We start from the raw sequence: 27,481 nt of genomic DNA on the forward strand, positions 1-27,481 counted from the left end.
CCCATCACAGAACGGTGGGTCTCTGAGATCTCAATAGTAGCAGGCAGCATTGTGCTTTGACCCATTTGTTAAGCCATCCTGGAGTAATGAGGTGCTTAGTTCTGATCCATGTTAATTGAATTAAAAGCATCTGCTGATGTTCAGATAATTCTCCTTCCCACTCTGGAATTATTCAGCAAAAGTTCCTCCAACCCTGCCAGCTTAGGCATTAAATGCAGACGTTTAATTATGAACCATTTGTTCTTAGAGTTCTTCGGGACTCTGTTAAAATCCAGAATTGTCCGGGTCCTATCTAAATGATCCTATCAGAGGACTGAGGGGAGGATTTAGTCAGCGATTGCATTCCAAGGTTAAGATCCAATTTGAAAATGATCAGTAACTTTGGGCAAAGCTGCCTGCCTTAACTTACTCTGTTTAGAGGGCAGAGTGTAAGAGCTCGATAAAGAGGAGTTGTCGATGACTCCGGTGTGAGTGCAAGTTACTAATGAACCGAGTGGGACAGACAGTTCTATGGGGAGATCACAGAGACTAAGAAAACACTGAGTAAGAGGAAAACTGCTCAACACTCAGGTCGTGCTCTGAGGATGCTAAAAGGCAAGTTCTGCAGTCTTTCCTAGTGAAAAGAACATGGGCCTGAGAGTCAGAAGGACGTGGGTTCGAATCCCACCTCCTCCACTTGTCTGCTGTGAGACCCCGGGCAAGTCACTTCACTTCTCTGTGCCTCAGTGACCTCATCTGTCAAATGGGGATTAAGACTGTGAGCCCTGTGTGAGACAGGGACTGTGTCCAACCTGATGAACCTGTGTTCACACCAACACTTAGTCCGGTGCTCTGCACACAGTAAACACACAGTAAATACCATCGATTGATCTGGTGGATGAGTTCAGATTGGTGTGCATAAGCAAGGCTGGAGGATTTGTAAGTACTCTCTACTGAAGAGCTTATATTTTAAGTTTGATTGCCAAACGCCGATCATTGCAAAAACGGCTCAAAGGAAATGTTGATGTTAACTAGTAATACCTGACCTTCTTCCTGCTTAGGTCGTGGGCCTCATGTGGGACGGGGGCTCTGTCCAACCTGAGGGTCTTGAACCTACCCCAGCGCCCATTAAGGTGCTCGGCCCATTGTAAGCGCTTAACGGAGACCACCTTTAGGACGGGGCCCCGCAGATCGTGCGGACGTTGGGATGAAAGGGTGTCTAGACCTAGGGGAAGACCCCCAGGTCCAAGTCCGAGCCCCCGGTTTCCCTAGTGCCCCCGCCTTGCCGGTCAGCTGAAGAAAGGAGGAGCCACGCTTGGAAAGACAGCTCGGTAGTTTATTTACAACAGAATGTAAGAAAAAGTGAGTTATTCACAATAATAAATAACTGGAAAAAAACCACAAAACAGCCACGAAGGGATCTGGAAGGATGGCGTGCTTGACCAAGATCGGCTCTGCTTGCTTTGCATTTGGGAACTCCGGGGCCGTTGGAAAACTTGGCCCCCGGGCAACGGCAGAGTTGCAGTGACTGATGGAACCGATCAGAAATTCAAACCCAAAATGTAAACACGCAAAATTACATGACACTTGGAGTTACATGGAACTGGCACCAGTAAATATGAAAATCAACCTGTTTTCAGGGGTACACAAAGCCTAAAAGAGACTAACAATTCAACAAACATGCTCTCAGCTGAAAGCAAAAACATTTGCGTTAGTTGAGCCTCAAGCGTTTAACTTAGACAACAAAATCATGGTTTAATAATGCCATCTGAGAAAGTCTTTTTAGATATGTTCACTTACTACCCTTCCTTATTGCACTGACTGTATGCCCTAAAAAGATTATACAACCTGTGTATTTTAAAATGGGAACATGTCACTTGAGAGACGAAGCACAGAGGAACTTGAAACATTATTACTGAGCTGGCGAGGTTAGTTTACTGCAGCAGGGGACTTGGGTTTTAGCTAAGCTTTCCTTGTCAATTTTTGTGCAATGTTCTGTTTAAACTTCTGTCCCTAGACAGGCTTGCTTTTTTTTTTTTTTCCCCTTTCAAAGGCACACCACCGCTCCTTCACCCAATCTGGAATCCACTGAAAATGAATGGGACAAGGTTAAGCCTTGGAAACTGAGCAACTTGATTCACTGAGTACTCCAATAGGACTCTTTATTTTGCCAGTCTCACTGCGGTCACATACCCACTCAAGCCCACCGCCTTGTTGGCCATGAGGCCCGAGGAGGTTCTAAAGAAAAGGGCGTGCGAGCACTGGAAAGGAGCCGTTCAACACTGTAACTTTTTCAGGTGGAAAAAAAAAAGAATATGTATACCTCTACTTCCAGGAGGGTCTCAGTCCCTCCCAATCATTCATTACCCAATTACTGCAGCACCTTGGGAAGGAAGCTGGGGAATTCCTTTTGGCATTTTGTGGTACGTTAATGTTCAGGGCTCGACTTCAAAAAAAGTGCCTCCTTAATAAAGAGCTAGGTTTCCATAAAAAAGTAGACTATCCCCATTAAGTCTATTCCACAACTCTTTCCCCACAAAGAGGTGCAAACCCAGAACTGGAGAAATTTAGATTAATTTCTTCATGAAAGCATACGATGGCCATGATAGAGCAGTGGCAGAAACATGATTACGGGCCACTGTGCCTTTAGTTTCTTTTCTTTCCTCAAGACATAGGTAAAGAATAGGTCTCTTGTTACAGACGAAATAAAAGAAAATGAAATGACATTTGGTTTTGTATTTTTTTCCACGGAGCACGTTCCTGCAGAAACACTAAGGTCTTCTTTCATCTGGAAAACAGCAAGAGCAGGGATGCAGGGTACTTACAGCCAATAGAAAGCATGGAGGCATTCTTTGTTGTTAAACCACCAAAAATAGTGAAACTGAACAGAATTTGCATGGTTTCCACCAGTATCAAAGATGAAGATGGGGCAAACACTAACGATTATTGTAAATAGTGTTATTTTAATTCAGCTAGCAGTGACTTCAAACTGGTGGTTTCTCACTCAGCACATTATATATATATATATGTATAAATATATATTTACATATATGATACAGTTTTGGTGAGCAGAGCTGAAGTTTACTGCATTGCATACAGAGGCACTGGGTTAAAAAAATTCTATTTCCCCCCAACCCCGACATGCTTGGTTAATGAAAGTCACTGCTATTGTTTGCTTTCTTTCTAAAATTCCGCCATGCAACAATTTCATTTGCACCCTCTTGAGCTACAGACACATTTTCTATACATGCCTTACCCACAGGCCTATATCACACAATGAGAAATTCATGTACAGAACATGGGCAATGATATCCAGTACTTGAAAACAAGGGTAAATAAAATATTGAAGCTCTTTATGTCAGTTTTGCTAAATATCTCGATTACACATTCAAAGCCGCTAAAAGAATATCTGCATTTCTTTTTTTCTTCAACCTGCCCCCACCACGCCCCTACGGGCAGAAACACGGTTATGAAAAACAGTTCAGAACACAAAATTCGTCGGCCAAAGTACTAAACTATTGTTGGGTGGTTTTGCGTTTGATATCTAGGGAATTAGACTGGCTACAAAAACTTAAGTAGCTCAAAAAGAAATAATCTCTTAGCGTCTTAAAGCACACAGAACTGGTGAACTGGAGAGCAAAAGCTACTTTACAATTGGGAGTCAGAGCCGGCGGGGGTTGCTCGGGGTGGGGGTGGGGGTTGCTGATGGTGGAAAGAACAAGTATCAATGTGAGGACAAGATGCATGACATAAACCTACAGCCCACAAATTCATCTACAAAGAATTAATGATTTCTCCCCCTCCCCCCACCCACCCCCCGCCCCACAACCCTGGTTTCAGCTTGCAAACAAATATACACAACGTTTCAGTGCCATCTGACAGCATTTTCTTCTGCCCCTCAAACCACCCCAGTCCCAACCTGACCCACGTCGCAGACCCCACCTTATGGGCCTTTCAGAAATCCAAGGGGCCTCAGAGTTAAAACTTTCCACCAGTGAATACTTCCACGCTCAGGAAGAGAAGAAACAGGGACCTACTTACTAGCTGTTGTTCTGTAAAGGTTTGACTCCCTGAGATCTGGATCGACACTTCGCCCAGCCAAGTTGATTGCAGAGTGGAAGGAATGAGCCCATCGCTCCCTCTGAGTGCCTGATTTGGGGAAGAGCGTCCCTTTTGAAGGGCCGGGAGGCTGGCTTCTATCTCCTGAGGGCCCCCAGCAGGTTAGGAGACTAGACATAGCACAGTCGAGGGGAAACGGGCAGGCAGTGAGTGACGCATCCGGGCTTACACCTGGACAGGGTAAAGACTCTGAGGAGGCCACTCTCTGTGGCCATCTTCGCTCTCCTCTTGGCATTCCTGGGAGGGCAAGTCTCTATCTTGAGGCTGAAGGTAGTAATAGTAATAATAATTATGGTATCTGTCAAGTGCTTACTATGTGCCAGGCATTGTACTAAGCGTGGGGCGCTGTATTAAGTCGAGTAGAGAGACTGAACATCTGCTGGACTGTAATCCCCTTGAGGGCAGGGATCATGCCTACCTGCTCTATTGTTCTCTCCCAAGTGCAGGACAGCGTTCTTCATGCCGTGAGCACTTAATACACACCGTTGATTGATTGGTTGATGAAAACAGACAACTTTGGCCCGATCTTACATTTTCTTTCTCTACTAGGATTAAAGATAAACACCGAGATCCCACCATCACCTCCTCCTCATCCTCCTCCTGTAATTCAAGAAGGGTCTTTGAAATTCTCTCTGTTGCCCCTCTCTGCTCAGCAAAGCTTCTCTCCCTTCAATCTCTGCCTTTAGGCATCGTTTCATCTTCATCTTCTGATTGAGGGAAAACTAGTCAGAGGCTTGTCTGTGTCTTTTCTTTTCCGTCAATCAACAATCAACCAACCACAGTCGATCGATCTCTCGTATACATTGAGTGCTTACTGGGTGCAGAGCACTGGATTAAGCACTTGGGAGAGTAGAAAATAACAGAGTCGGTAGACATGTTCCCTGTGCCCGACCTAATTGACTCGTGCCAACCGCAGCGCTTAGAACACTCTCTGACCCATAGTAAACACTGGACAAGTACCATAAAACAAACCAACGCAGAGCTTCCAGTCTGGAGGGCTTAAGGACTGTCTGCAGTCTTTCATGTTTGAAGAAGGATGGTATTCCTTCCCTTTTCTCCCCCCAGGGGTCAGGGAGGGAGACCCATTTCTCTTCACCCGATCTGGCTCACACCCAGACCAGAGGTTTCCCGGCCGGGTCCTCCAGAGTGCTGAGATGACTGGGCTGGCAGAGGAAGTGTAACTCTTACCAAAAGTCAAAAGGGCAGAGGGGCCAGAATTTTTTTCACAATTCCCTCCCAATGCTCATTTCCCCACCCTCATTGGTATTTCCCTTCTGCTAAACCCATCCTGGCATGTTAATCAGTGAAACCCCATCACTAATTCATTAAGGGTATTGAGATCTTCAATGGGCGAGTCTAAGAAACCTTACAGGAAGAAAAGGTGTGGCACAGGCAGGCCTCCTGTTCCTTAAATGAATCCCCAGTTGTGGCTGCCACTTGTTCATGTAAGAGAGGAGGCCACGGAGGAGAGGAGAGTGGAGGGAAGGTACTGAAATATAGAAACGGGTAGAATCCTTTTATAAATGATTTTCAAGATATAAACAGGATCGGTGGCCTTAAAATCAGGTCTCATAATTGCACTTGGAGCCTTGGTCCACCGACAGTTTCTTTTCATAAAAATTTAAAGAGTTAATTAGGCCCCAAATCCTGAGTCAGAATAAGCAAAATACGAATCAGAATAACTGCTGTTGGTATTCAAGTATATTGGTGTTAGCAGTTCAAAGGTTCACTGTTAGGTATGTTAAGCCTGAGACAACCAAACTTTTTTTTTAATAAGAAATTCATGTTTAGTGGGAGAAAAAAGGGGCTTCTGCCCATTTGACATAGTCTGGCATCAAAAAGGTACAGGGTCTCGTTCACCCCTGAAGTCGCTGCTAAGGTCATTAAATGCCAACAGCTAGATTTACATCATGGTTTATTACTACTTCTACAGGGAAGATTCAGTTGGTCTTGTACAATCCGATCTCAAGACGGTTTGCTTACATGTAACAAGTTGCGCTGCATGGCTTATTCTGGAAATCAGATTACGTATGAAAACACTGTCTCACGTGCACATACCCATTTAGAGATCTGAAGGAAAGAGTCTGAATAACGTGGCAGTCCTTTCCTAGATCAGAAAAATTATAAGAAACAAAAATGAAAACCCCGACAGAGAACGAACCAAGTGGCTCAGGGATACGTGGAATGGTATTACTCTTGTTTGGGCCGGCAATGCTTGTCTGAAGAACGCACGCTGGGTAAATTCTGGGTAGAACTTTTGCCGGGGTCTGGGAGAGTGAGAGTTTCTGGAGCAGACTTTTTCCGGGGTCGATCCTTGGGGACCGTCAGGAACTCGGGGGCGTCCGTGGAGAGAGGTGTTGATGGGGCGCTGGAAGGGGCACTGCGGATTGAAGAAGGCAGCAGGGAGATGCTAGAGATAGAAATTGCAGGCGGGAAAACTCCGATTTTCTTGTTGGTGGCTTCCTGAGTTGCTCGTTCAAACTCTCGAACTTCGTCCATCGTCATGTCTTCGGTGGGCGGGGAGGGGGAAGGGAGAGAAGGACAGACAGCTGGTTTGTTAAAAGGGGATGCAACTGGCATTGCTACACCTGGTTCCAAAAGAAAACCAGAGAGTCTCATTTTTGGAGGTCCACCCAGACGCCAAGCCAGAGGGCGGAGCGTCTGGGCGGGTGCCCAGGGCTGAAATCCTCACTCGGGCAAAACGTCCCGGAATTAGAATGCAGTCAACTCTCAGCTAGGGAAGGGACGCACTGGTATGGGGGGCAACAGAAGACCCTTGGGAATTCCGAAGGAGAGCAGAGGCATTGCGAGGCCTAGCTACACGACGAGGGAGAGAACCCCTGGACCAGTGAGGTCTGGAGACAGCAGCTACGTGGACTGAGCGTGCGGTAAGGTCAGGGGTAGGGCTACGCTCTCACAGGCTTAAAAAGGCCTGTGGATCATTCAGGAATGGATAACTGAGAATTAAGTAGAATAGCTACTTCAAATTTCCTAGGGCTCCTTTCAATGGATTGAGTTATTTCAATGAGTTATCTCTGCATTCTAAACAAGGAACCCATTAGGAAAACACGCCACAGCCCAGGTGTTTGCACACACTATGCACCTCCGCAAGGCTAGCTCTCCTTCTCCAAGAGGAAGGCAGTTTGATTTACGATGCTTCCAGTGGCAGAGAAAGGAGCTCTTTGTCTGTCTCAGCTCACTGAGACAGGAATGTTCCCCCTCAAGGTAACAAACAAAGCCAATCGCTCACGATTTATCATCCCATCATTTTCTTCCCCCATAAGGGAGCGGGTCATGTTTACACTGAAGTGGCTCAGAGATGCTTTGGGATTAGTCTCTGGAAGGAGACTACTGAGGCTTTAATCGATCTACCTCTCAGGGCAACTAAATAGGGAGCCGCTAATGCTTCGAAAGGCCGGGAAGCAAAACTGATTCTCGGGGAGCCCGAGGAAATGACTGTGGGAGCAAAGGACAACAGAAACTACTTTAGCTAGCTGCTCGGCTTGCGATTCGCCCGATGAATATAAATGAATTGGGGCCATCCTAACGCGGTCACTTGGGAAATAGTTCTTCCCCATCTCCATCACCCAACACCTCATGACATAGGTGGGAGATTTTTACAAGAAAAATGCTGTCGAAGGGCTAGTTACTAGTAGCTTCTTAACGGGGGAAAAAACCCAAAACAAAACTTGGAAGGGAAATGGAAAATTACATTTTCTTTTTCTGGTCAACTAGATTTTTTATCTCCCCGAATTCTTAGGACAGGGGTTGAGCATCTCCCTTTGACAGTTCCGTCCTTGCCCAGCAGAGGACAGGATTGACTCAAAATAAGCCTGATGTGGCCTCCATCGAGTAAAGGAGGAAAATAATCTGCAAGCCCGGATCTCTCTCTGCCAGGGTTCGAAGCTACATAAACAAGCAAGACCTTCTGTCACCTCATCCGTGCCACGTTCATGGCTTCTAGACCGAATTTCCCGGCAGTCTGGCTGGTCTGTGCTCAGTGGATTATTTATAGTAAGCACCTCTATGATACACATAGAAACTCCTTGCCGCAAAATGACTTGTGATTTGGCCGAACGCGAGAAGCCTAGGCAACACCAAGGCATAAACCTTCCGAAGCCCTGAAGAATCTAAAAAAGCTAACAGAAGGCTCAAGACGTAACCAGTCGATTAACTTCTGGCATCTCTCAATACCCGTATCAGCTGGGGAGTGTGTGCTTTACTGCTTTTTAAGCTCCTGACCTGCTGGGGCCCCATGCTCCTTGCTCCTAGACATTCTGACTCTATTTTGAGTTCTGCTCTACGGGTGCTCGTTTCCCTGCCTCTCTCTCTTCCCCCCGCCGCCAGCCCTTGGCACTTTTCTTTCCAGGGCAGGTTCACGGGGAGAATGAAATATTGCTGAGAGGTTCCAAAAAGGAAGTGAAATTTTAATTGAGGAGGAGGAGGAAAGGATCTCTGAGGGGCAACCAACTTCCACTTGGGGGAAAGGAGAAAAGGATGGTTGAGGATGGAGAGGGAGAGTGCAAAAACTCCAGGCTTCTCCACGATCAGCCCCTGCATGCCTAAGGGGTAGAGAACCGGGTCCACACACTTAGTGTTATTTAACAGTCCAGTCTCACATTCACTCCCATGCATGCAAAGATAATACAAAGTCATCTAAAATGTCTCTTGGCTGGAAAGAAGGCAGTGATGCCAAAATCCCAGGGGAAAACAGCAATTATAATTAGGGGCCCTTGCACTCGGTCCTTTTCAAAGGGTACATATTACCTTCTCAAAGCAAGGGGAAGTGCTGCTTTCAGGTCCGGGATGCGTCTTGCCCACCTCCATCCCCCCTACCCCAACCTCAGATTGATGTGGTTTCCCCAGTGCCAGGAAACCTTTTCTATTCTCTACGTTAACCTCTTCTACTCTCTACGTTCCCTGGCTTTACGACCAACACAACAAGCAAGTCGAGTGGCTTTCAAGCAATGAGAATGTTTGCGAACCAACGATGGCATTGACAAATCTTGATCCTGTTCAAATCCTTCCCAGAAAACAACGGCCTTCTGGACGTTTTTATCAAGGACAGGTTGGGAAATGAATCCTTTTGATGTCCTTTGGGACTCACGAAGGCACATTCAGTGAGGGATGGGCAAGACGTTCAAAAAATCTACATACACTTGCTTTGGCATGGCTGTCTATTTCATCCACTGCAGATGAATGCTGAGTGCAAACTTTAATGTTGGTTTGTTCATGCATATTTTTCTCGTATTCTCGAACATCATCCATAGTCATATCTGTAAAAAGGTCAAGATGTTGGCAACTTCCATTATCAAGTGCAAACTTTCAAAAAGGAGGTTTTTACGGAAAGACGTGAGCTTAACAGAAGCCAAGGAGTGGTTTATAAAGCAGGGAGCTCACTAACTTTATGAAAGGTAAGTCATAAAGTTAGGTCAACTAGCCAAGAAGGTGGTGCAAGAAGGTTAAGTCAAAGGGAGTCTTAGAATAGGAAGGAGTGGAAATTGTTTAGGGAGATTCCTGTGACGTGAGCTTGATGGAAAGTGTTGGCATTAGGCATCGTTATAGGCGGAGATCTTCTAAAATGCCTTTAGAAGATCCCATGAATTAAAGGGTAGAAGGTTAGAAATCTTCTTGTTTTATAACTTACCTTCCAGAGACCTTTAAAAAGGATTTAAAGCGGTGCCCTTTATGAGTGAAAAAAAAAATGCTGACACTTTCATTGCTATAGAAGATGTGGCTTATGTTTCGGGAAAGAACTTTCTGGGAACAGGTCAGGAGGACCGAATGGTTTCCTCACCCCACGGGGAATCGGATAAGCATATTTAAATGCACGTTTGGAAACGCAAGCAGTGTTATGTGGTGCAGGCCAAATCCCACAGTCTGAGGGTGACTGGTATTAGCTCAACTTGCAGGTCACTAGCGCTAAGGCAGAAAATGATGCTAATTCATTCCCTGGAAGGACTTCACTGTCTATAGGGTGCCAGGTATGCTTTCTCAGTCAAGCGCTTAGGAAAAAAAGGTACTTATTTTCTGCTCAGACAGAGGAGTCACCCAGCTAGTCACAGTCTGTTGATTCCATGAGTTTACCAGGGCCTCTTCGAGATCGACCTCCCTCTTTTGCTCATATGATTTATCCAACTCAACTTGAGTCTTCAGCTTTCCGTGAGCCTTTTACAATGGAGACAGACGGAACAGTTGCTTAACACCTCAGATGGTGGCCGAAGACATGTCAGTAATCTGCCACCCGGCATGCAAATCAGTGCCTAGGAGATTTCGTGCAGGCATTCGTTCACTGCTTTAATTTTTCTTCGAGAATTTTCTGCACCATGTGGCTCTGTCACTTTTTTATATCTTGCCTGGGGTCATTCGACTCTCTTCTCTTCATCTGGGATGGGAACACTTGACTGGACTTGCACGTCTGAACTGCTCTACTGCAACGACAAACTGACGGTTACAGGTCCTGACTCCTGTGGGCTTTTTTGTTTTGTTTTGTTTTGTTTTTGCAGCAGCCAAGATAAAACAACGGCCTATCTCTGAGTTTGGGCTACAATATTAGGTCTATGGATTCCTCCCTCCCATTAATCTGGAATCAGAAAGAGATCCACAAGCAATGTAAGTATCAAGGATGCCAAGAAGCAGTCTGGCCAAGCAAGGCACATGCTCTGTGTTAGTGAGTTTGGTTATAAAAAAAGAGTCAAGAATCATGGCTTTACAATAAAGTCAGATACATGTTAGTAGTCCACTGAAAACATATTGTATCAAAGGGGTTAATCACTTCACTGTTTTCACTGCTGGTAAGCAGAATTATTTAAAAACAAATACATAACAAGTGTACATACTTAAGTAAAACTTTTAGATAAAAAAACACATACAACTTCAATCTAGGAAATATTTTCTCCCACTATCCCCCTAATCTTCCTTGATCAGATTCTTATTTGGGAACTAAAATCAAAGGAGCCGCTCTTTGAAATTGCCCCTCTTTTGCGATATGCAGCCGAAGCCACGGGAGGCAGCTAAGCCTAGTGGAAAGAACACGGGCCTAGGAGTCAGAGGACCTGGGTTCTAATCCTAAATCCATCACTTCTCTGCTGTATGACCTTGGGCAAGTCATTTAAATTCTCTGTGCCTCAGTTTTCCTATCTGTAAAATGGGCATTAAGACTGTGAGCCCCATGTGGGACAGGGTCTGTCACCAACCCAATTTTCTTGTATCTACCCCAGTGCGTTGTACAGTGCCTGGCACTTAGTAAGCACTTAACAATATCAAAATTGTTATTATTATTATTTTTATTATGCCATTGAGGAAGGATTTTTGAAATACCGTTGAGTCTATTAGTGGTAGTGGTAGGGCTAAAGAAGGGCAAAATTAGGTTTAGGCCCACCTAAACTGGTCAGAGCCAATTTTCATACTGGGGCATTTCCACCTGCCTCTTCTCCCAGAGCTGGGCAGTGGGGCCAACCAGTTTAAAGAGGGTAGACCTGGGCCAGGCTCCAGGTGATGTGGGATGAAGGAAGCGATGGGGCAACTAACAGGTGATAGTGAGCTAGGGAGAGTTCGAGATAGAGCCACCACCTTGAAGCCCCCTGGGACGGATGGAGTGGCCAGGGAAAGTGGGTTCTCACTGTCCCAAGGAGCAGATGCAGCTCCACCTGGCAACTTCCTTCCTGGAGGGCCAGCAGGCCAGACCAGGAGGAGGTGACCAATGCCACATTGCTGCCATGCTCATAAACAAGAACATACTGGGTTATTCTTCATCTTCAAGCTCTCTTATGTATATTTATCTGCACTGTTCACTCTATGGATCCTAATGTCCTTTAAACCGGGTAAGTGGGGTTCTGGGAAACGGAAACTCCTTCGTGTTTGTTTAGCCTGGAAGCTCCAGTGACCAAATGTGGGGCTGTGAGCCTCACTAGAGGGATATAAATTATGGGTACTGGCTGCTCTATGGTTTTCTCCATCCTACAGCCTGGCCTTAGTCCCTGGGAGTTTGAACAGGAGAGGCGTATTTTTACTAAAGCATCTGGTCAAACTGGTCTTCACATCTCATGTTCTTCCTAAAGACATTTTCCCCTTTCCAGTTTCATTCAGGCGACTCAGTCCAAATATGAGCTGTGCCTGCGATGTGTGTGAAGGCAAGAGTCACTACAGAAGTGATGAGCGCTACCCCTGGCCACGGGAAAACTACTGCCATTTTAACGTTTCGCTCAGCTGGACAGCTCCATGATCTTAAAACCCCCAAATCTCCTTCACCTCTACTTTGTCACCATTATCCCACCTTCCACCACATCAATGAGCCATGGGGACTTGTGCTTCCTGTCACACGGCTCCTCTCTTGGCTCTGAACCTGCACTTTTTGCTAGCAGGCTCTCTCTCTTATCGTTCATTTTCCCAGTTAATGAATCACTTTTAAATGTCAACTGCCTCTTCCTTTCACCATCTCCATACGTCACCTTCAGTTTCTCGAAACCCTCCTAGAAGCCTCCAGTTACGGCCTACTTCTGGAAGTCTTTGTGTTCCTCGTCTCCAAATCCTGTCAGATTTCTTTAGGCATAGGCTCTGCTTTATGAAACTGGGTTGCCTATTTTTACCCATGCTCCCATCTCTTGAAGTTCCTTCTATTACTTCTTTGATTAGTGTCTCCGGTCATGCAAAGAGACCCAATACTCATGCATAAAGACCAATCTAGGTCTCTGAAAGACCAGCTCAAGTCCACCATTGGGAAAATTGATAAACTCCATAAATGAGCATGGAGAGAATAAGACCCTTTCAAGGAAATGGCTATGAGACAGTCAGATTCCGAGATTCTGGCAAGAAGAAAATGAATGGAGATAAAAGTTCTCATTCTACACCATCCAGTCTTAATTCCCATTTTACAGATGAGGTAACTGAGGCATACAGAAGTTAAGTGACTTGCCTAAAGTCACTCAGCTGACAAGTGGCGAAGCTGAGATTAGAACCCATGACCTCTGAGTCCCAAGCCCAGGCTCTTTCCACTGAGCCATGCTGCTTCTCACGATCTTTCAGGGTCTTGGACAGCAGCTAGGACTTCAGGGTAATTAGTTATTTTTTAACTCTTTTCACCTGATAGATGTCCCTTTATTTGGAATCTGAAGGTCTCTTTTTAGACGGGTGAGGGAGGAAAATGGTAGTGATGCACAAAGGAAAACGGAATAGTACTCCAGATTCTTCAGGGAATTTGGTAAAAATGTCAAGATGGAATATTTGGCTAGGAAATAGTTCTGAAACCCCAATCCTCAATGTACTCATTCCTATTCACAGTCAAGATACTAGCTGACCTTCTAACATTTTTTGTTTTGTTTTTTAAAGGTTTCATAAAAATGTGACCACAAAGATGGGAAATTTATGTCATGTGGTCTACCTGCCATAGGATGGATTAAAGCTTTCTTTAGGTGCCATGAATATGCAGAAACCTGCTAAATTTTCCCTAAATTAATTTAAAAATAAAAAAATTTCCAGCTGGGATTAGACATGGCCTCCTCATTTGGCTTCACTTGTCTTTTCAGTAAAGTGTAGGGTGAAGTTTTAAAGGTGAATTTCTTCTCCTTTTCTCATCGTGGGTTTTACACCTCTGAAGTGGCCTAGGACAGACTGTCTTGCATTTACTGAGCCAAAGGGATTGTTCTATTTTGTTTGAAGGTTCTGTCCCATTTTTAATCTTCAATTGCTTTTTGAAATAAACCTTGGGGAACACAAGCGAGGAACAGGTCAGAAACTCACCTGCCGAGAGTAATTCGACCCTAGAGGTTAAGGCATGGCCCTACCGCTAATCCCATTTGATCAACAGCTCTCTCATGTCCTTCCAGACCAGGCTGGAAGGTTTCAAACTTCTTCAGATTGCTCCCTGTTTTTAGGACAGGCACCGTTTCCCCAAAATGTACATCCTCCAATTGGCAAACAGTGGCACCCTGATGGCCTGGAACTAAGTGAAGAAATGTCAGTGTTTCATTAGGCTGTTCGCACGGCACTGAAGGAAAGAGGACTTACCATACCATTCATCCACCCACGCAAAAGCTTGCCGGTGCCCGATGAGCAGAATATCTCGGACTACCTGAAAAGGAAGTTGAAACATGGTCACTCTTGACCCGCAAGCACGGGAAGACTCGGTTTACCATGCAGCAGGATGGCACCTGCCTCAAGGCTCAGATGGTGTACAAATACATCTACAGAGGTGCCCGTTCACTGCCTTTGTCACTACACAAATGCATTGGTGTTAGCTCTTCCCGTCAGACTCACGGGCACAGGGCGACAGAGATGAGGACTAGCCAACTGGCTGCAGTTCAGTTGAGGCTAGTGATCTGGAGAATTCCCTCCTCGTTTATCTGTATCTGAAACTGCTTGAACCTTCCATCTACAGCGAGTCAGTGATGGGCCAGAATTCAACCAGTGCTAGAAGATGAGAGCCGGTGGAGAGGAAAGTGTATTCCTGAATGATAAGTCCTTGACCTCGGTGCTCTTTCATGGCACCTATCTCCTCACCGACATCTCCAAGAGCCTGGGAGAGGCAAGCATCATTGTTCCTATTTTACAGGGGTGGAAACTGAAGCTCCAAGAGGTAAAGTGACTTGCCAAAGGTCACAATGCAGGTCAGTGGCAGACTGGGCACTAGTACTCAGGTCTTTTAACTCCAAGTCCCATGATCTTTCCATTAGGCCGTGCTATCTCTCTCAGGCCATCTTCCGATTACTTCAGTAGTCAGTGAAGAGGCATTCTGCTCCATTCTCAAAATCCTTTCCCCGCCCCCGCCCCCCGCCCCACCTTCTGATGTAGAGTCTAAAACCTGGGGTAACACGTGGGGATGCAAACCTGAAATCCAACTCAGTATCTTTTCCATATGGTCTAACTCCTATACAAAAGAAGAGAAAAGCAAAGGACTGTCTGTTCAGGCAGAAAAGACGTGAACTGATGATGCCAAGGAAAGTTGGGTGGAGAAAATTAGAGGATTTTAAGAAGCAATCAGAACAACCAGAAAGAGAGCATAATGGAATGATTTATTTCAGTAAACAGCACTAATAGCCCATTAAACATAATAGAAATCTAAGGAAAATGATTCATACACACTGACTGATATATGAACACTCAGTAGCTCATTGTGGGCAGGGAATGTGTCTATTGTTACATTGTACTCTCCCAAGCACTTAGTACAGTGCTCTGTCCACAGTAAGAGCTCAGTAAATATGACTGAATGAATGAGTAAGTACATCAGGGACAGTCAAACTTCCTGATCGTGAAAAGTGAAAAGAGTTACCTTCAGAAGCTAGAGAGGGGTGACTGGATAGGAAGGGGAAAAGATGGGGAAGTCCACATGGCATTTTCCCAAACTCCAGGGATCTCCCTGGAGTCAGAACTGGGGATGTACAAGCTGCACTACAACTGCACATACACCATACAAGTAACACACATGACATGAACTGATGCATGTTTGCTTATGGTACTCCGGCCATTTACTGAATCTATAGCTGAGTAATCACCAAATCCTGGGCCAAACCAAGCCAGCCACAGCCAAAAACTCTGGTGAAGACTCAGACATGTCCCAGTAAATAAAGGGTTTGAATGTGGTGGTTTTACGGAGCCAGTGAGGTGTTCAGAATGAAATTACTCAAGGCCTCTGAACACCTTGCAAATCTCAGAGAGGGTTTGGAAGAAGGAAAAGACTCATACGGTAAAAATGAGTGACAACATGGAACAATAGACACTTGAATAGTGAATGATTTCAGCAAGTGAAAAACAAAAGGCACCACAAGCTCTATTTCATCAAGCACCACAAAGCTTTCTGCTGGAAACCAGGATTCAAAGACGTGTAAGAGAAGCACTGGGGTCTGATGGAAAGAGTAACATGGCCAGGAGTCTGCACATTCGGGTTCTAATCCCGGCTCTTTATCTAGCCTGCTGTCTGACCTCGGGTGAGTCATTTAACCTTTCTGGGCCTCGCTTTGCTCATTTGGAAAATGGGGATAATAATTCCTGCCTCTCCCTACCTCGCAAGGATGCTGTGAGGATAAAATGACATTATGATTTGAAACCATAAAAGTGCTATATGGAAAACAAGGTTTAATCATAATATTTTAATAATAAACTTTGTTTTAAGGAAACAACCTTGACAGAACCGGTCCGAGCCAGCTCTCAAATGGCATTCTGGGATGTTCCGGTTTTGCTCCATAAGGAGAAAGGTTCTCGAGGTATGTAATGATCGGCCCTCAGCTCAGGGGACCCTGTGTTGGTTAGAGAGGAACAACTCCAGGAGGCAGAGTGAAACAAGTTTTGTGAGAACCTGGGAGAACAAAGGCTGGCCCTCACCCTGGGGGGCCATGATTGGCCCAGCCCAGGGTGCTGCTTTCCTGGAACTTCCTTCCCAGGGTCCCTCCTCTCACACTCTGCCTCCTCCCTGATCTCCTCCCCCACCCCGCTCTTCTGGCTGCGGCTTCTGAAAATAACTACGCTACTGGTTAAAGGCTTACTAAGTGACCAGCACTGCTCTAAGCGCTGGGGTAGACACAAGTTAATCAGCCTGGCCACAAATCCCTGTCCCCCATGGGGTGCAGTCCAAGGGAGGAGGATTTAATTCCTACTTGATGGTTTAGGGAACTGAGGCATGCAGAAGTGAAGTGACTTGTCCAAGGTCACACAGCAAGCAAGTGGCAGAGCTGGGATCGGAAGTTCTCTGACTCCCAGGCTCATGCTCTTTCCTCTGGTTTAGCAGAGGCTCAGACTTCATCTATTGCTGAAAGCCTAGGACTCTCAAAACCCAAACAGAGCCATTGGGGCCAAGTTTTCCAAAGAGACCCAGTGGCTATGCTTTTTCCCTTTGAAGTCTAACATTTTACTCGTTGGCCGTTCAACTCTCCAGTACCCCCAGATTCAGGCCTGGCCCCTCCAAACAGATGTTCAGCTAGCTGATTCATGCAGAGGCTTAGCGTTTGCATACATAGCTGCACTTCTGACCACTTCCGAAATATCTTTAATTAGAACCACACGAGTGGTGATTTTCCACATGGCATTTTCCCAAATCCCCTTAACCACACACACATAAACCACTGAGAATGGAGATATTAGAGCTGAGAATTTCTATTAGGGAGAGTACACTCAAGAAACACAGTTTAAGCAGGAGGGTGGTAAATGCGGTACCGAGATCTCCTATCGCCTACTTGCCTACGTTGCATTCGGCAGTGCGTGATTTCATGACTGTGAGGGAGCTGGATGGGAAGAAAAGCAGCTGATTTGACCCTGATGTGAAAATGCAGTCCAAGCATCACTCCTTGTTCACTGACCTTGTGCACAAATTGTTCTACTCTCGTTTGAAGTCCCCAGACTTCAAATTTCACGGTCACCAGTTTATAGGAACACATGATGGGCTGATGATTGTCTCTCCAGCCTTCCCTTAACTGTCCTCTCCCCGTCTTCTCGGATTTGAAGTGTTTGGGATCCTGAAAAAAGACAAGGTGATTGTAGCTGTTAATTTCAGGTTGTAAATCTTGTCCTGGACCTACAATCAAGGCACTCCTTTCCAGAAGTAGCAGAGAGGTACAGGAAACAAGAACTGATCATAGAAGTCATTCCTGTAATCTAAATTCAGGACAGGAACGACTCCCATTTATCCATCTCTGAAGACAGGGGTCCAAGAGGAGCCCAAAGGGTAAGGTTTATTTAATATTTCCTGTTGAGCACAGAAAACCTCTCTTTTTTCCCTTTCCCCTATCTCTCTACATTCTCCATCTTTCTATCAAGGAGCAGCGTGGTGTGGTAGAGAGAACCCAAACCTAGGAGTCAGAAGGTCATAGGTTCTCATTCCAGCTCCACCACTTGTCTGCTGTGTGACCTTGAGCAAGTTACTTCACTTCTCTGGGCCTCAGTTACATCACCTGTAAAATGGGGATGGAGACTGTGAGCCCCACACGGGTCAGGGACTGTGTCCAACCCATTTCGCTTGTATCCATCCCAGCTCTCAGTACGTTGCCTGGCATATAGTGTCTCTTCACAAATACCACAATAATTATATCATTATTATTATTCGGACTCATTCTCCACCCTCTTTCCTACAGTGAGGATTCAGGCATCTCCACCTCTTTGATAGTAAATTAATTATTCTCTGTGAATTCACTCTAAATCTCTTTTAAATAGCTGGAGTTTAGAGCAGCGATTCCAATTTAAGTTTCCTTCTGATCCCAAATCCTTGAAACACTTTGAAGGGACCTGCATCGGCTGTGTCATCCCCTAAGTAGTAATGATGGTATTTACTGAGCGCTTATGGTGGGCAGGGCCCTGGATTAAGCGCTGTTGGGGGATATACACAGGTGGGAATTCATCACGGTCCCTGTCCCTCCTAAGGCTCTAATATTTACTTCCATTTTCAGATCCTAACTGAAACAAACGAAAAAGCCCATCTATAACAATGCGGCAGAGCCATATCTGCTTCTCAAGTCCCACTCTGTTTGATTGGCCCATCTTATTATGCCGTAAAACCTGACCTCAGTTTGACCTGGAGATTTTGCAGCTGAAGACAACAGCTGGAATTCAGCCCAGTACAACTAGCAAACGCGTAGAGGCACGTAGCCCGCAAAGATTTAGCATTGCCAGCAGACAGTTCTCTGAATTTAAGCGAAGATTAAGGTGGCACCGAGCAGGCTTCGATGTCACTCGGTGGAAAGATCACAGAACTGGGAGACAGGAGCCAGAAGCTCTAAGTCAGCTCTAGCGATGACTCGGCAGCAAGTCACTTAACTTCTCTACCTTCCCATTTCCCCCCATCAAAAACTGGGGTGGAGTTACCTATTCCATCCCTCACTTAAGGCGAAATTCACCTCCAGCTGAGGTACACCACCTTCGGGGAGATGTGCATTTGAGTAGTTTTCTGACTGGGGTGATGGCTTGGACTGAGCTACCCACACTCTCCCTCCCCGCCCCCATGGAGCCAACAGGCCACCGTAGAAACAGTTGGCTCAGGTCTGGGAACACACTGTGCTTGTGGAACGGCACATTGCTGTGAGCCCTCTCAGCGGCGGACCCTGCAGTGCCCTCACCCAATCTGTACCTTGTGGTTGAGGGAGAACATCACATCTCCTGCACCGCTTGTTGTAGTCTTCACTGGGATATGTATAGTATTTGATTACACATGCACGTACACACACAGGCACACAGATAAAAGGCTTCCACTTCTGAGAATGGAGTAGGTGCATTCTAAGTGCCAATATCTCTCGGTTGGAATTGCCGTCTGTCCAATTTCACACTAGAAAATCCAGTTTTCAGCTAGTCTCTTTCCTGCCCAGTACAGATTTGTCTTGGGGCATCTTTATCATCCAATAATTTTATTTTAAATTCCCAGTCTCCCTCCTCATTGGCTCCTCTGCGTCCTAGCTTCTTGGCTCAGAAGGGTTGCCCCCGATCTCAGGGACGTGGGGAGGGAACGGACAAGCTGTGAACCTGTCACAACATGTGTAATGTCGTGTGTGTCTGGATGTGCAGTGGTGTCATCAGTGGTCTCCCATCATAGGTTTGGGGGTTAAACTGTTGTCTTTCAGAAGCCTAGCTAGAGTAAACTACAGCTACCAAGTTCCGTGGCCTTCAAACAGTTTTCTTACTGTTATTGGAAACAGTGTTTCCGTACAATAGACAATGCTGCCATCCTCACTGTGTTGAAACTAGAAGAGGTTTCTAAGAGGTACTAAGCTTACCCAGTTTTTACCTAAGGGTCACTCTTACTGATGAATTCTGAATCAAAGGAGGCACCTGGGAAAGGGGGTTCATTCCAGACTGAAGGCTCCCACAACAGGGACTTCAGGACTTTGGGAAAAACACATTCATTTCCACTTTCAAGATCACTTTGTCTGAATGCCCAAAGGAAGTTAGAAGAACAGAGTGAACTCTAATCTAACTGAAACCAACACCACCCAGTTCAGTTCAGCTCTGCTCAGCTCAAATAACTGTGGGAGCTGTTAAGTGCTCAGGATGTGCCAGGTTCTGTACTAAGTGCTGGGGTAGATACAAGATCATTGGGTCAAACGCAGTCCTTGTCCTACATGGGGGTTCCAGTCTAATTATGGGGGATAACCGGTATTGAAACCCCATTTTACAGCAAAGCAACTCTGGCACAAAGAAGTTAAGACACTTACCCAAGGTCACCCAGCAGGCAGGTGGGAGATCCGGGATTAGAACCAAAATAGATCCTCTGACTCCCAGGCCCGTGCTCTTTCCACTAGGCCATGCTGACATCTTCCCCTTCAGGAGCAGTGCCTGAAACACTGGATTCCATCTGGCCACTACCCACAGGTGTGCATGGCTAACTTCTGGGAAGTCAATGTGTTATCCTGTCCTGGTTAATACTGGCTGTAAAACCTACCCAGGAGTGACTCAGACCAGAATGAAGACCCTGTTACTCCGATGAAAACAGGAGGCAGGGAATTGATAAGAGCAACACCCTGAATTAATTTAGCAGTTTTTCTCCTCTGTCAAGCTCAAAGCACTTCACACACAGATTGCTTCACTTGTCCTCGCTACAACCATGGGAGCTAGGGCAGAACTGGCATTAGCCTGCTTTTTCAGAGTCGCTCTCAGGATTCTCAATGTAATTAACTGTAATTTAAAGCTCTCAATCACCTTGCCCCCTCCTACCTTACCGCACTGCTTTCCTACTATAACCCAGCCTGTGTGCTTTGCTCCTCTAATGCCGACCAACTCTGAACCTCGATCTCATCTCTCACCGCAGACCCCTTGCTCACGAGCTGCCTCTGGTGAGTTACGACCTCCCTCTTCGCATTCGACAGATGATCGCTCTCCACACCTTCGAAGCCTTAATGAAAGCCCATCACCTCCAAGAGGCCTTCCCTGACTAGGCCCCCATCTCCTCTTCTCCCACTCACTTCTGTGCCGCTCCCGCCTGTGGATTTGCACCCTTTATCCGCTCCTCCCTCAGCCCCACAGCACTTAGGTATATCAATGTCTGTCTCCCCCTCTAGACTGTACACTCGTTGTGGGCAGGGAAGATCTCTACAGTCTCTGTTATATCATACTCTCCCAAGGGCTTAGTACAGTGCCCTGCACACAGTAAGAGCTCAATAAATACCACTGATTGACTGGTTTACAGGACAAACCGAGAGTCGAGCCCAGGTAATCTAAGCTTGGCACTCTGGACTTCGTTAGGATCTGCTGCCCGATGACCGAAACACCACGGTGCACTTTACGGCACCATATACCTCAGTGATGGAACAATGGTATTTACTGAGAGCTTCTTGGGTGAGAGCACTGTACTAAGCTCTTTGGAGGGTACGATACCACAGCGTTAGTAGACCCATTCCCTGATCACAGTGGTGGAATCTCCCAGCAGGAACCAAGGATGAACCTCGGTGAATCTGTGCAGAGGAAATGGTGATGGTGAGAGTAATTTAGGTACTGCCACTCACATTCTCTCATCACCGCCTGTCGTGTTCCCTTTAATACTGCTCTGGGAACCAGAGCAGTCCTGGTCCTGGTTCTACCTCCTGGGACTTTACCCCTGATGATGAAGGTTTCTGGCGGAGGAATGGTAGATAAGCCCTGCGGGGATCAGGTAACAATCACTGGCTAAAACAAGTGCAATGGCTAACAACACAATACTCATCAGTTGGCTCAAACGGAAGCCCCCAGAGGGCCAGAACTGTGTTACTGACAGAGCACTGGGGGTGTCTTCCCTCCAGATGAATATTGAAATTATACACACAAATAAATGGCCAGAGGCTCAGAATCACCAGGCCTTACAGGGAGGCCTCTAAGTCACATGAGAACCCAATGCAAACACCAGCCATGCTTCCCGATAATCAAACCACGTATCAGAAGCAGTGTGGCGCAGTGGAAAGAGCACGGGCTTTGGAGTCAGGGCTCATGAGTTCGAATCCCAGCTCTGCCATTTGTCAGCTGTGTGACTGTGGGCAAGTCACTTAACTTCTCTGTGCCTCAGTTCCCTCATCTGTAAAATGGGGATTAAGACTGTGAGCCCCACGTGGGACAACCTGATTCCCCTGTGTCTACCCCAGCGCTTAGAACAGTGCTCTGCACATAGTAAGTGCTTAACAAATACCAACATTATTATTAGGAGCTTGGAGAGGCTGTTTGGGTCCATCTGCCATCATCAAAGGTATTTACTGAGTGCTCACTATGGGCACAGCACTATTCTAAGCACTTGGGAGAGCAGAATGCAACAGAGTTGTCAGACACGTTCCCTGCCCACAGCGAGTCAGGGGATTAGTGGCTGCCAGCCCTTTCGATCACGGGTCTGAAGATTCATCCGCTGCCAAGTTTCTGGCTCGGCTCTTGCTCACAGAGCCCAGGTTCGCAGATGGCATCTCGGGAGCCTGTCATGATGTCCATCTGTCTGACGGCACTCTGCTTGTGGGCTGGCTAGGTTGTTTCTCTGTGGCACAGATGGGCTTGAATGGGCATCATTTCTCCACCCAGAAGATCCTTCCTAGGAGGTTGCCACCCGGCTGTATCACTCCCCAATCTCCACCTCGGCATCAAACAGACCACCGCTCTCCCCACCTTCAAAGCCTTATTAAAATCACATTTCCTCCAAAAGGCCTTCCCTGACTGTACGCCCTGATTTCCCCTATTCCCTCTCCCTTCTAAATTGTCCTTGCTTTTGACTTTGTACACTTTATTCACCCCACTCTCTCCCCCGGAGCACTTAGGTATGTATCCGTAATTTATTTCAATGACTGCCTCCCCCTCTAAACTGTAAACCTGTTATGGACGGGGAACATCTCTACCGACACTAATGTATTATACTCCTCCAAGCACTCAGTACAGTGCTCTGCACACAAAAACTTCTCAATAAATACTACTGATTAAATGATTGACTGATGAATGAGAACGAGTGAGCATTACAGTGAGGTTTGATCAAATGAGTCCCGCAACTAGCTTGCAGATGCACCCGAGGGTCGGTTTATGACCGTCTTCCAGCTTGCGGTGTGGGGATGAACCACAGAGGACAGTACTCTAGGAGACCCTTTGAGGAAGGCAGGCAAAAGTCTCTATGTCAAAGAGACTACTTTAATGGCAAACCTCAGTAGACTTTATATCTCCCTAAAGTGAATTCCACTTAGTTAATTATTCTCTCAATTTAGGGCACAAAGGATAGCCATCAAGGGTGACTTCTCCTGCTCATTGAAATTAGAAGGTTTCTGCCATTAGTATAAGAAACATAAGCAACCATATAAGAAAACAGTGTAAGCTACTAGGCCACTGCTTACTCTTGAGATGAAGTCAATGAACAAGAAAAGGTTTTCCTAGATTATATAGGCTTTCCGCATTTCATTCATTCAATAGTATTTATTGAGCGCTTACTATGTGCAGAGCACTGTACTAAGCGCTTGGGATGAACAAGTCGGCAACAGATAGAGACAGTCCCTGCCGTTTGACGGGCTTACAGTCTAATCGGGGGAGACGGACAGACAAGAACAATGGCACTAAACAGCGTCAAGGGGAAGAACATCTCGTAAAAACAATGGCAACTAAATAGAATCAAGGCGATGTACAATTCATTAACAAAATAAATAGGGTAACGAAAATATATACAGTTGAGCGGACGGGTACAGTGCTGTGGGGATGGGAAGGGAGAGGTGGAGGAGCAGAGGGAAAAGGGGAAAATGAGGCTTTAGCTGCGGAGAGGTAAAGGGGGGATGGCAGAGGGAGTAGAGGGGGAAGAGGAGCTCAGTCTGGGAAGGCCTCTTGGAGGAGGTGATTTTTAAGTAAGGTTTTGAAGAGGGAAAGAGAATCAGTTTGGCGGAGGTGAGGAGGGAGGGCGTTCCAGGACCGCGGGAGGACGTGACCCAGGGGTCGACGGCGGGATAGGCGAGACCGAGGGACGGCGAGGAGGTGGGCGGCAGAGGAGCGGAGCGTGCGGGGTGGGCGGTAGAAAGAGAGAAGGGAGGAGAGGTAGGAAGGGCAAGGTGATGGAGAGCCTTGAAGCCTAGAGTGAGGAGTTTTTGTTTGGAGCGGAGGTCGATAGGCAACCACTGGAGTTGTTTAAGAAGGGGAGTGACATGCCCAGATCGTTTCTGCAGGAAGATGAGCCAGGCAGCGGAGTGAAGAATAGACCGGAGCGGGGCGAGAGAGGAGGAAGGGAGGTCAGAGAGAAGGCTGACACAGTAGTCTAGCCGGGATATAACGAGAGCCCGTAATAGTAAGGTAGCCGTTTGGGTGGAGAGGAAAGGGCGGATCTTGGCGATATTGTAGAGATGAAACCGGCAGGTCTTGGTAACGGATAGGATGTGTGGGGTGAACGAGAGGGACGAGTCAAGGATGACACCGAGATCGCGGGCCTGCGGGACGGGAAGGATGGTCGTGCCATCCACGGTGATGGAGAAGTCTGGGAGCGGACCGGGCTTGGGAGGGAAGATGAGGAGCTCAGTCTTGCTCATGTTGAGTTTTAGGTGGCGGGCAGACATCCAGGTGGAGACGTCCCGGAGGCAGGAGGAGATGCGAGCCTGAAGGGAGGGGGAGAGGACAGGGGCGGAGATGTAGATCTGCGTGTCATCTGCGTAGAGATGGTAGTCAAAGCCGTGAGAGCGAATGAGTTCACCGAGGGAGTGAGTGTAAATGGAGAACAGAAGAGGGCCAAGAACTGACCCTTGAGGAACTCCAACAGTTAAAGGATGGGAGGGGGAGGAGGCTCCAGCGTAGGAGACCGAGAATGATCGGCCAGAGAGGTAAGAGGAGAACCAGGAGAGGACAGAGTCCGTGAAGCCAAGGTGAGATAAGGTACGGAGGAGGAGGGGATGGTCGACAGTGTCAAAGGCAGCAGAGAGGTCAAGGAGGATCAGAATGGAGTAGGAGCCATTGGATTTGGCAAGAAGGAGGTCATGGGTGACCTTAGAGAGAGCAGTCTCGGTAGAGTGGAGGGGACGGAAGCCAGATTGGAGGGGGTCTAGGAGAGAATGGGAGTTAAGGAATTCTAGGCATCGATTGTAGACGACTCGTTCTAAGATTTTGGAAAGGAAGGGTAGTAGGGAGATAGGACGATAACTGGAGGGGGAAGTGGGGTCAAGAGCGGGTTTTTTTAGGATGGGGGAGACGTGGGCATGTTTGAAGGCAGAGGGGAAGGAGCCCTTGGAGATTGAGTGGTTAAAAATAGAAGTTAAGGAAGGGAGGAGGGCAGGGGCGATGGTTTTAAGAAGGTGAGAGGGAATGGGGTCCGAGGCGCAGGTGGAGGGGGTGGCACTTGCGAGGAGGGAGGAGATCTCCTCTGAGGATACTGCAGGGAAGGATGGGAAAGTAGGGGAGGGGGTTGTTGGGGGGGAGGGGAGAGGCGCATTTGGGAGAAGACATTTCCATGAAGAATCTGAAGCAGCCAAGTTTTTGCTCCATTTCCCCAAATCATCATTTCAAACCCAGAGAGCCCCTCCCAAATTATACTCACTATATTCATCGAAATATACCCGATTGGGAGCACTTGCAAGGGAGAGGAGCTCTCTCAGTTTCAATAGAGAAGTGACTGAAACTATATGAAAGGTCACTTTCCCAATCCTCAGCTCTTTTTAATTTTTATTTTTAAGACCTAAAACTACAAGAAAAGACATTCTCCCTATCCTCAGCTCTTTTTAATTTTTATTTTTAAACCAAGAGCAAATCTACCACAGAGGTAGCAGTATTTCTGCTTTGTTAGCAGTTGATACCTAACGTGCTATTTTTAAAGCACTCTGCACTTGGCAGCACAAGGTACTGCAAACACGGAGCAATTTGTGTTATTCCTCAGCAAAATGATTTTGTCAAATGAGCTTGCCTCATAAATTATATCTGTCAGGTTGCAAGGGCAGAAGAATGGAAGGTGGGGGCGGGGGGGTGGGGGGAGGTTTGTCAAGTGTGCACTCACACTCTGAGTGTGAGTGTGTGTGTGTGTGTGTGTGTGTGTGTGAGAGACTTCATGCTCTTGCTGCAGAGATAGGGGATAGTTCTAAACCAAGTAGGGGTTATTCATTCACTCAATAGTATTAGGGTTAGGTGTCTAGCCGTCAACGTTCCCTAGTCAATCGGAGGATGGAGAGACTTCTGTCACTGCCAGAGCAAGGGGAGGTAAGGGACTGCAGAGCCCAAGGAGAAGAGTGACTGCACCTTGGAGCAGAGAGGGCAGGGCCTCCCAACAAGGGTTGTTTCTGGGAAAGCAGCCCTGAGGGTGTCCAGTGCTGAATGCCACGCTTATATCCGTGCTAAGCAACTTCAGCTCCACAGCAGGGAGGGGCAAACTTGTGCAGCACAAACAGCTTTCTGTTTGAAGGGCCAGGTTGAGCATTTGTGTGACTGAAGAATCTTGAGTGCTGGAACTATGTATTTAAAAGAAAAAACAAAACCAAAAACCTCCAACTCCCGAAACATCAACTGTTCTCCAAAGAGTCTGCATGCCTGGTCCTCGCTACCCACACCCAATGCTGGGGGAGAGGTGACACAGTGATACGAAATGTCGACTTGGCTTCCCTCCCCCACAGGAAGTTGTCCCCCCAACCCCCACCCCCCACACACTCACAAGGTTATCAGGGGGCCTTTCACCTCAGCGTCTTTAGCCCCTTCTAGACAGGCAATCGTGGTCTAATGTTCCCCTCAGGAAGGGAGTGGTGCTTCTGGAGATGTTAGTAGTTGGAAACTCTGCAAAAAGCATTCTCTTCCCTGCATGGAAGATGTTCAATCTACTTTGTGTGAGGTGCTTACTTTCCAGGAATGTACATGGGGTAAACCATCCCTCGGCTTTCATTTTGATCAAGCTCCTTTGTTAGATTATAACCTCTTTGAGCGTAGGGATTGAGTCTTCCGAGTGCTTGGTCCAGTGATCTGCATACGAGAAGGGTTGTTTCTCATGACCTCTACCCAGCCGAGATGGGGCCATCCAAAGCCTCATTCCTTCACGTTCTTTCGGCTCGGATTCACCAGAATTGGGAGGCTCAGGCCATGCCTGTCTGGCCTGTGCCTGTCTCTCACCCTAATTGGCCCTTCTCTGTTTCATCCCCTGTAGACTCTGGGCCATTTGCCCTCGAGCTATTTCCCTTTCGTTCTGCATTTGAACTGACTGTCCTGCACCCTTCTGCAGCTAAACCTCAGGCCCACTGCCGTGATCTCATTTGGCATTTAGGAATTAGTCCATCATGATTCTGTTTGATTTATTTGAACTGGCATTTCACCATTAGTTCTGAATGGTGGAATTTTCATTTGCTGCCCTAGGCGATGCATTTGCTTTCAGAGCAAACTGTGGCTGATGTTTAAGCACAATCTGAATCTTAGGAAAAACAAAAACCTCCCTTCTGATAGTCTACATCGGTCCCGGGCTCCTGCAGGGGATCCAAGCTGCTGGGCAAAAAAGCAGGGGTGGGTCATCATCTTCATCCCAAGTAATCAATCGATTACTAATGGC

General features: G+C 46.8%; 1 protein-coding gene across 3 annotated transcripts in view; it reads right to left on the reverse strand.

Moving 5' to 3' along the window:
* Positions 1-5,996: 5,996 nt before the first annotated feature.
* The window catches only part of PITPNC1 (phosphatidylinositol transfer protein cytoplasmic 1), a 160,033-nt gene continuing 138,548 nt past the window's right edge, over positions 5,997-27,481 (reverse strand). For 2 of the 3 annotated variants that reach the window (XM_029079665.1, XM_029079664.2), the window contains exons 7-9: positions 17,385-17,540; positions 14,104-14,167; positions 5,997-6,605 (exon numbers count right to left, since the gene is read on the reverse strand). In XM_029079665.1, the coding sequence (XP_028935498.1) occupies positions 6,289-6,605; positions 14,104-14,167; positions 17,385-17,540 (537 nt within the window). In that variant the 3' untranslated portion in view covers positions 5,997-6,288. Of the gene's footprint in view, positions 6,606-9,255; positions 9,375-14,103; positions 14,168-17,384; positions 17,541-27,481 lie in introns of all 3 variants that reach the window. The other variant, XM_029079667.2, reaches the window with a different exon arrangement.

This window comes from Ornithorhynchus anatinus, chromosome 15 (assembly GCF_004115215.2).
Source record: "Ornithorhynchus anatinus isolate Pmale09 chromosome 15, mOrnAna1.pri.v4, whole genome shotgun sequence".
In the NCBI taxonomy this organism is placed as follows: Eukaryota; Metazoa; Chordata; class Mammalia; order Monotremata; family Ornithorhynchidae; genus Ornithorhynchus; species Ornithorhynchus anatinus.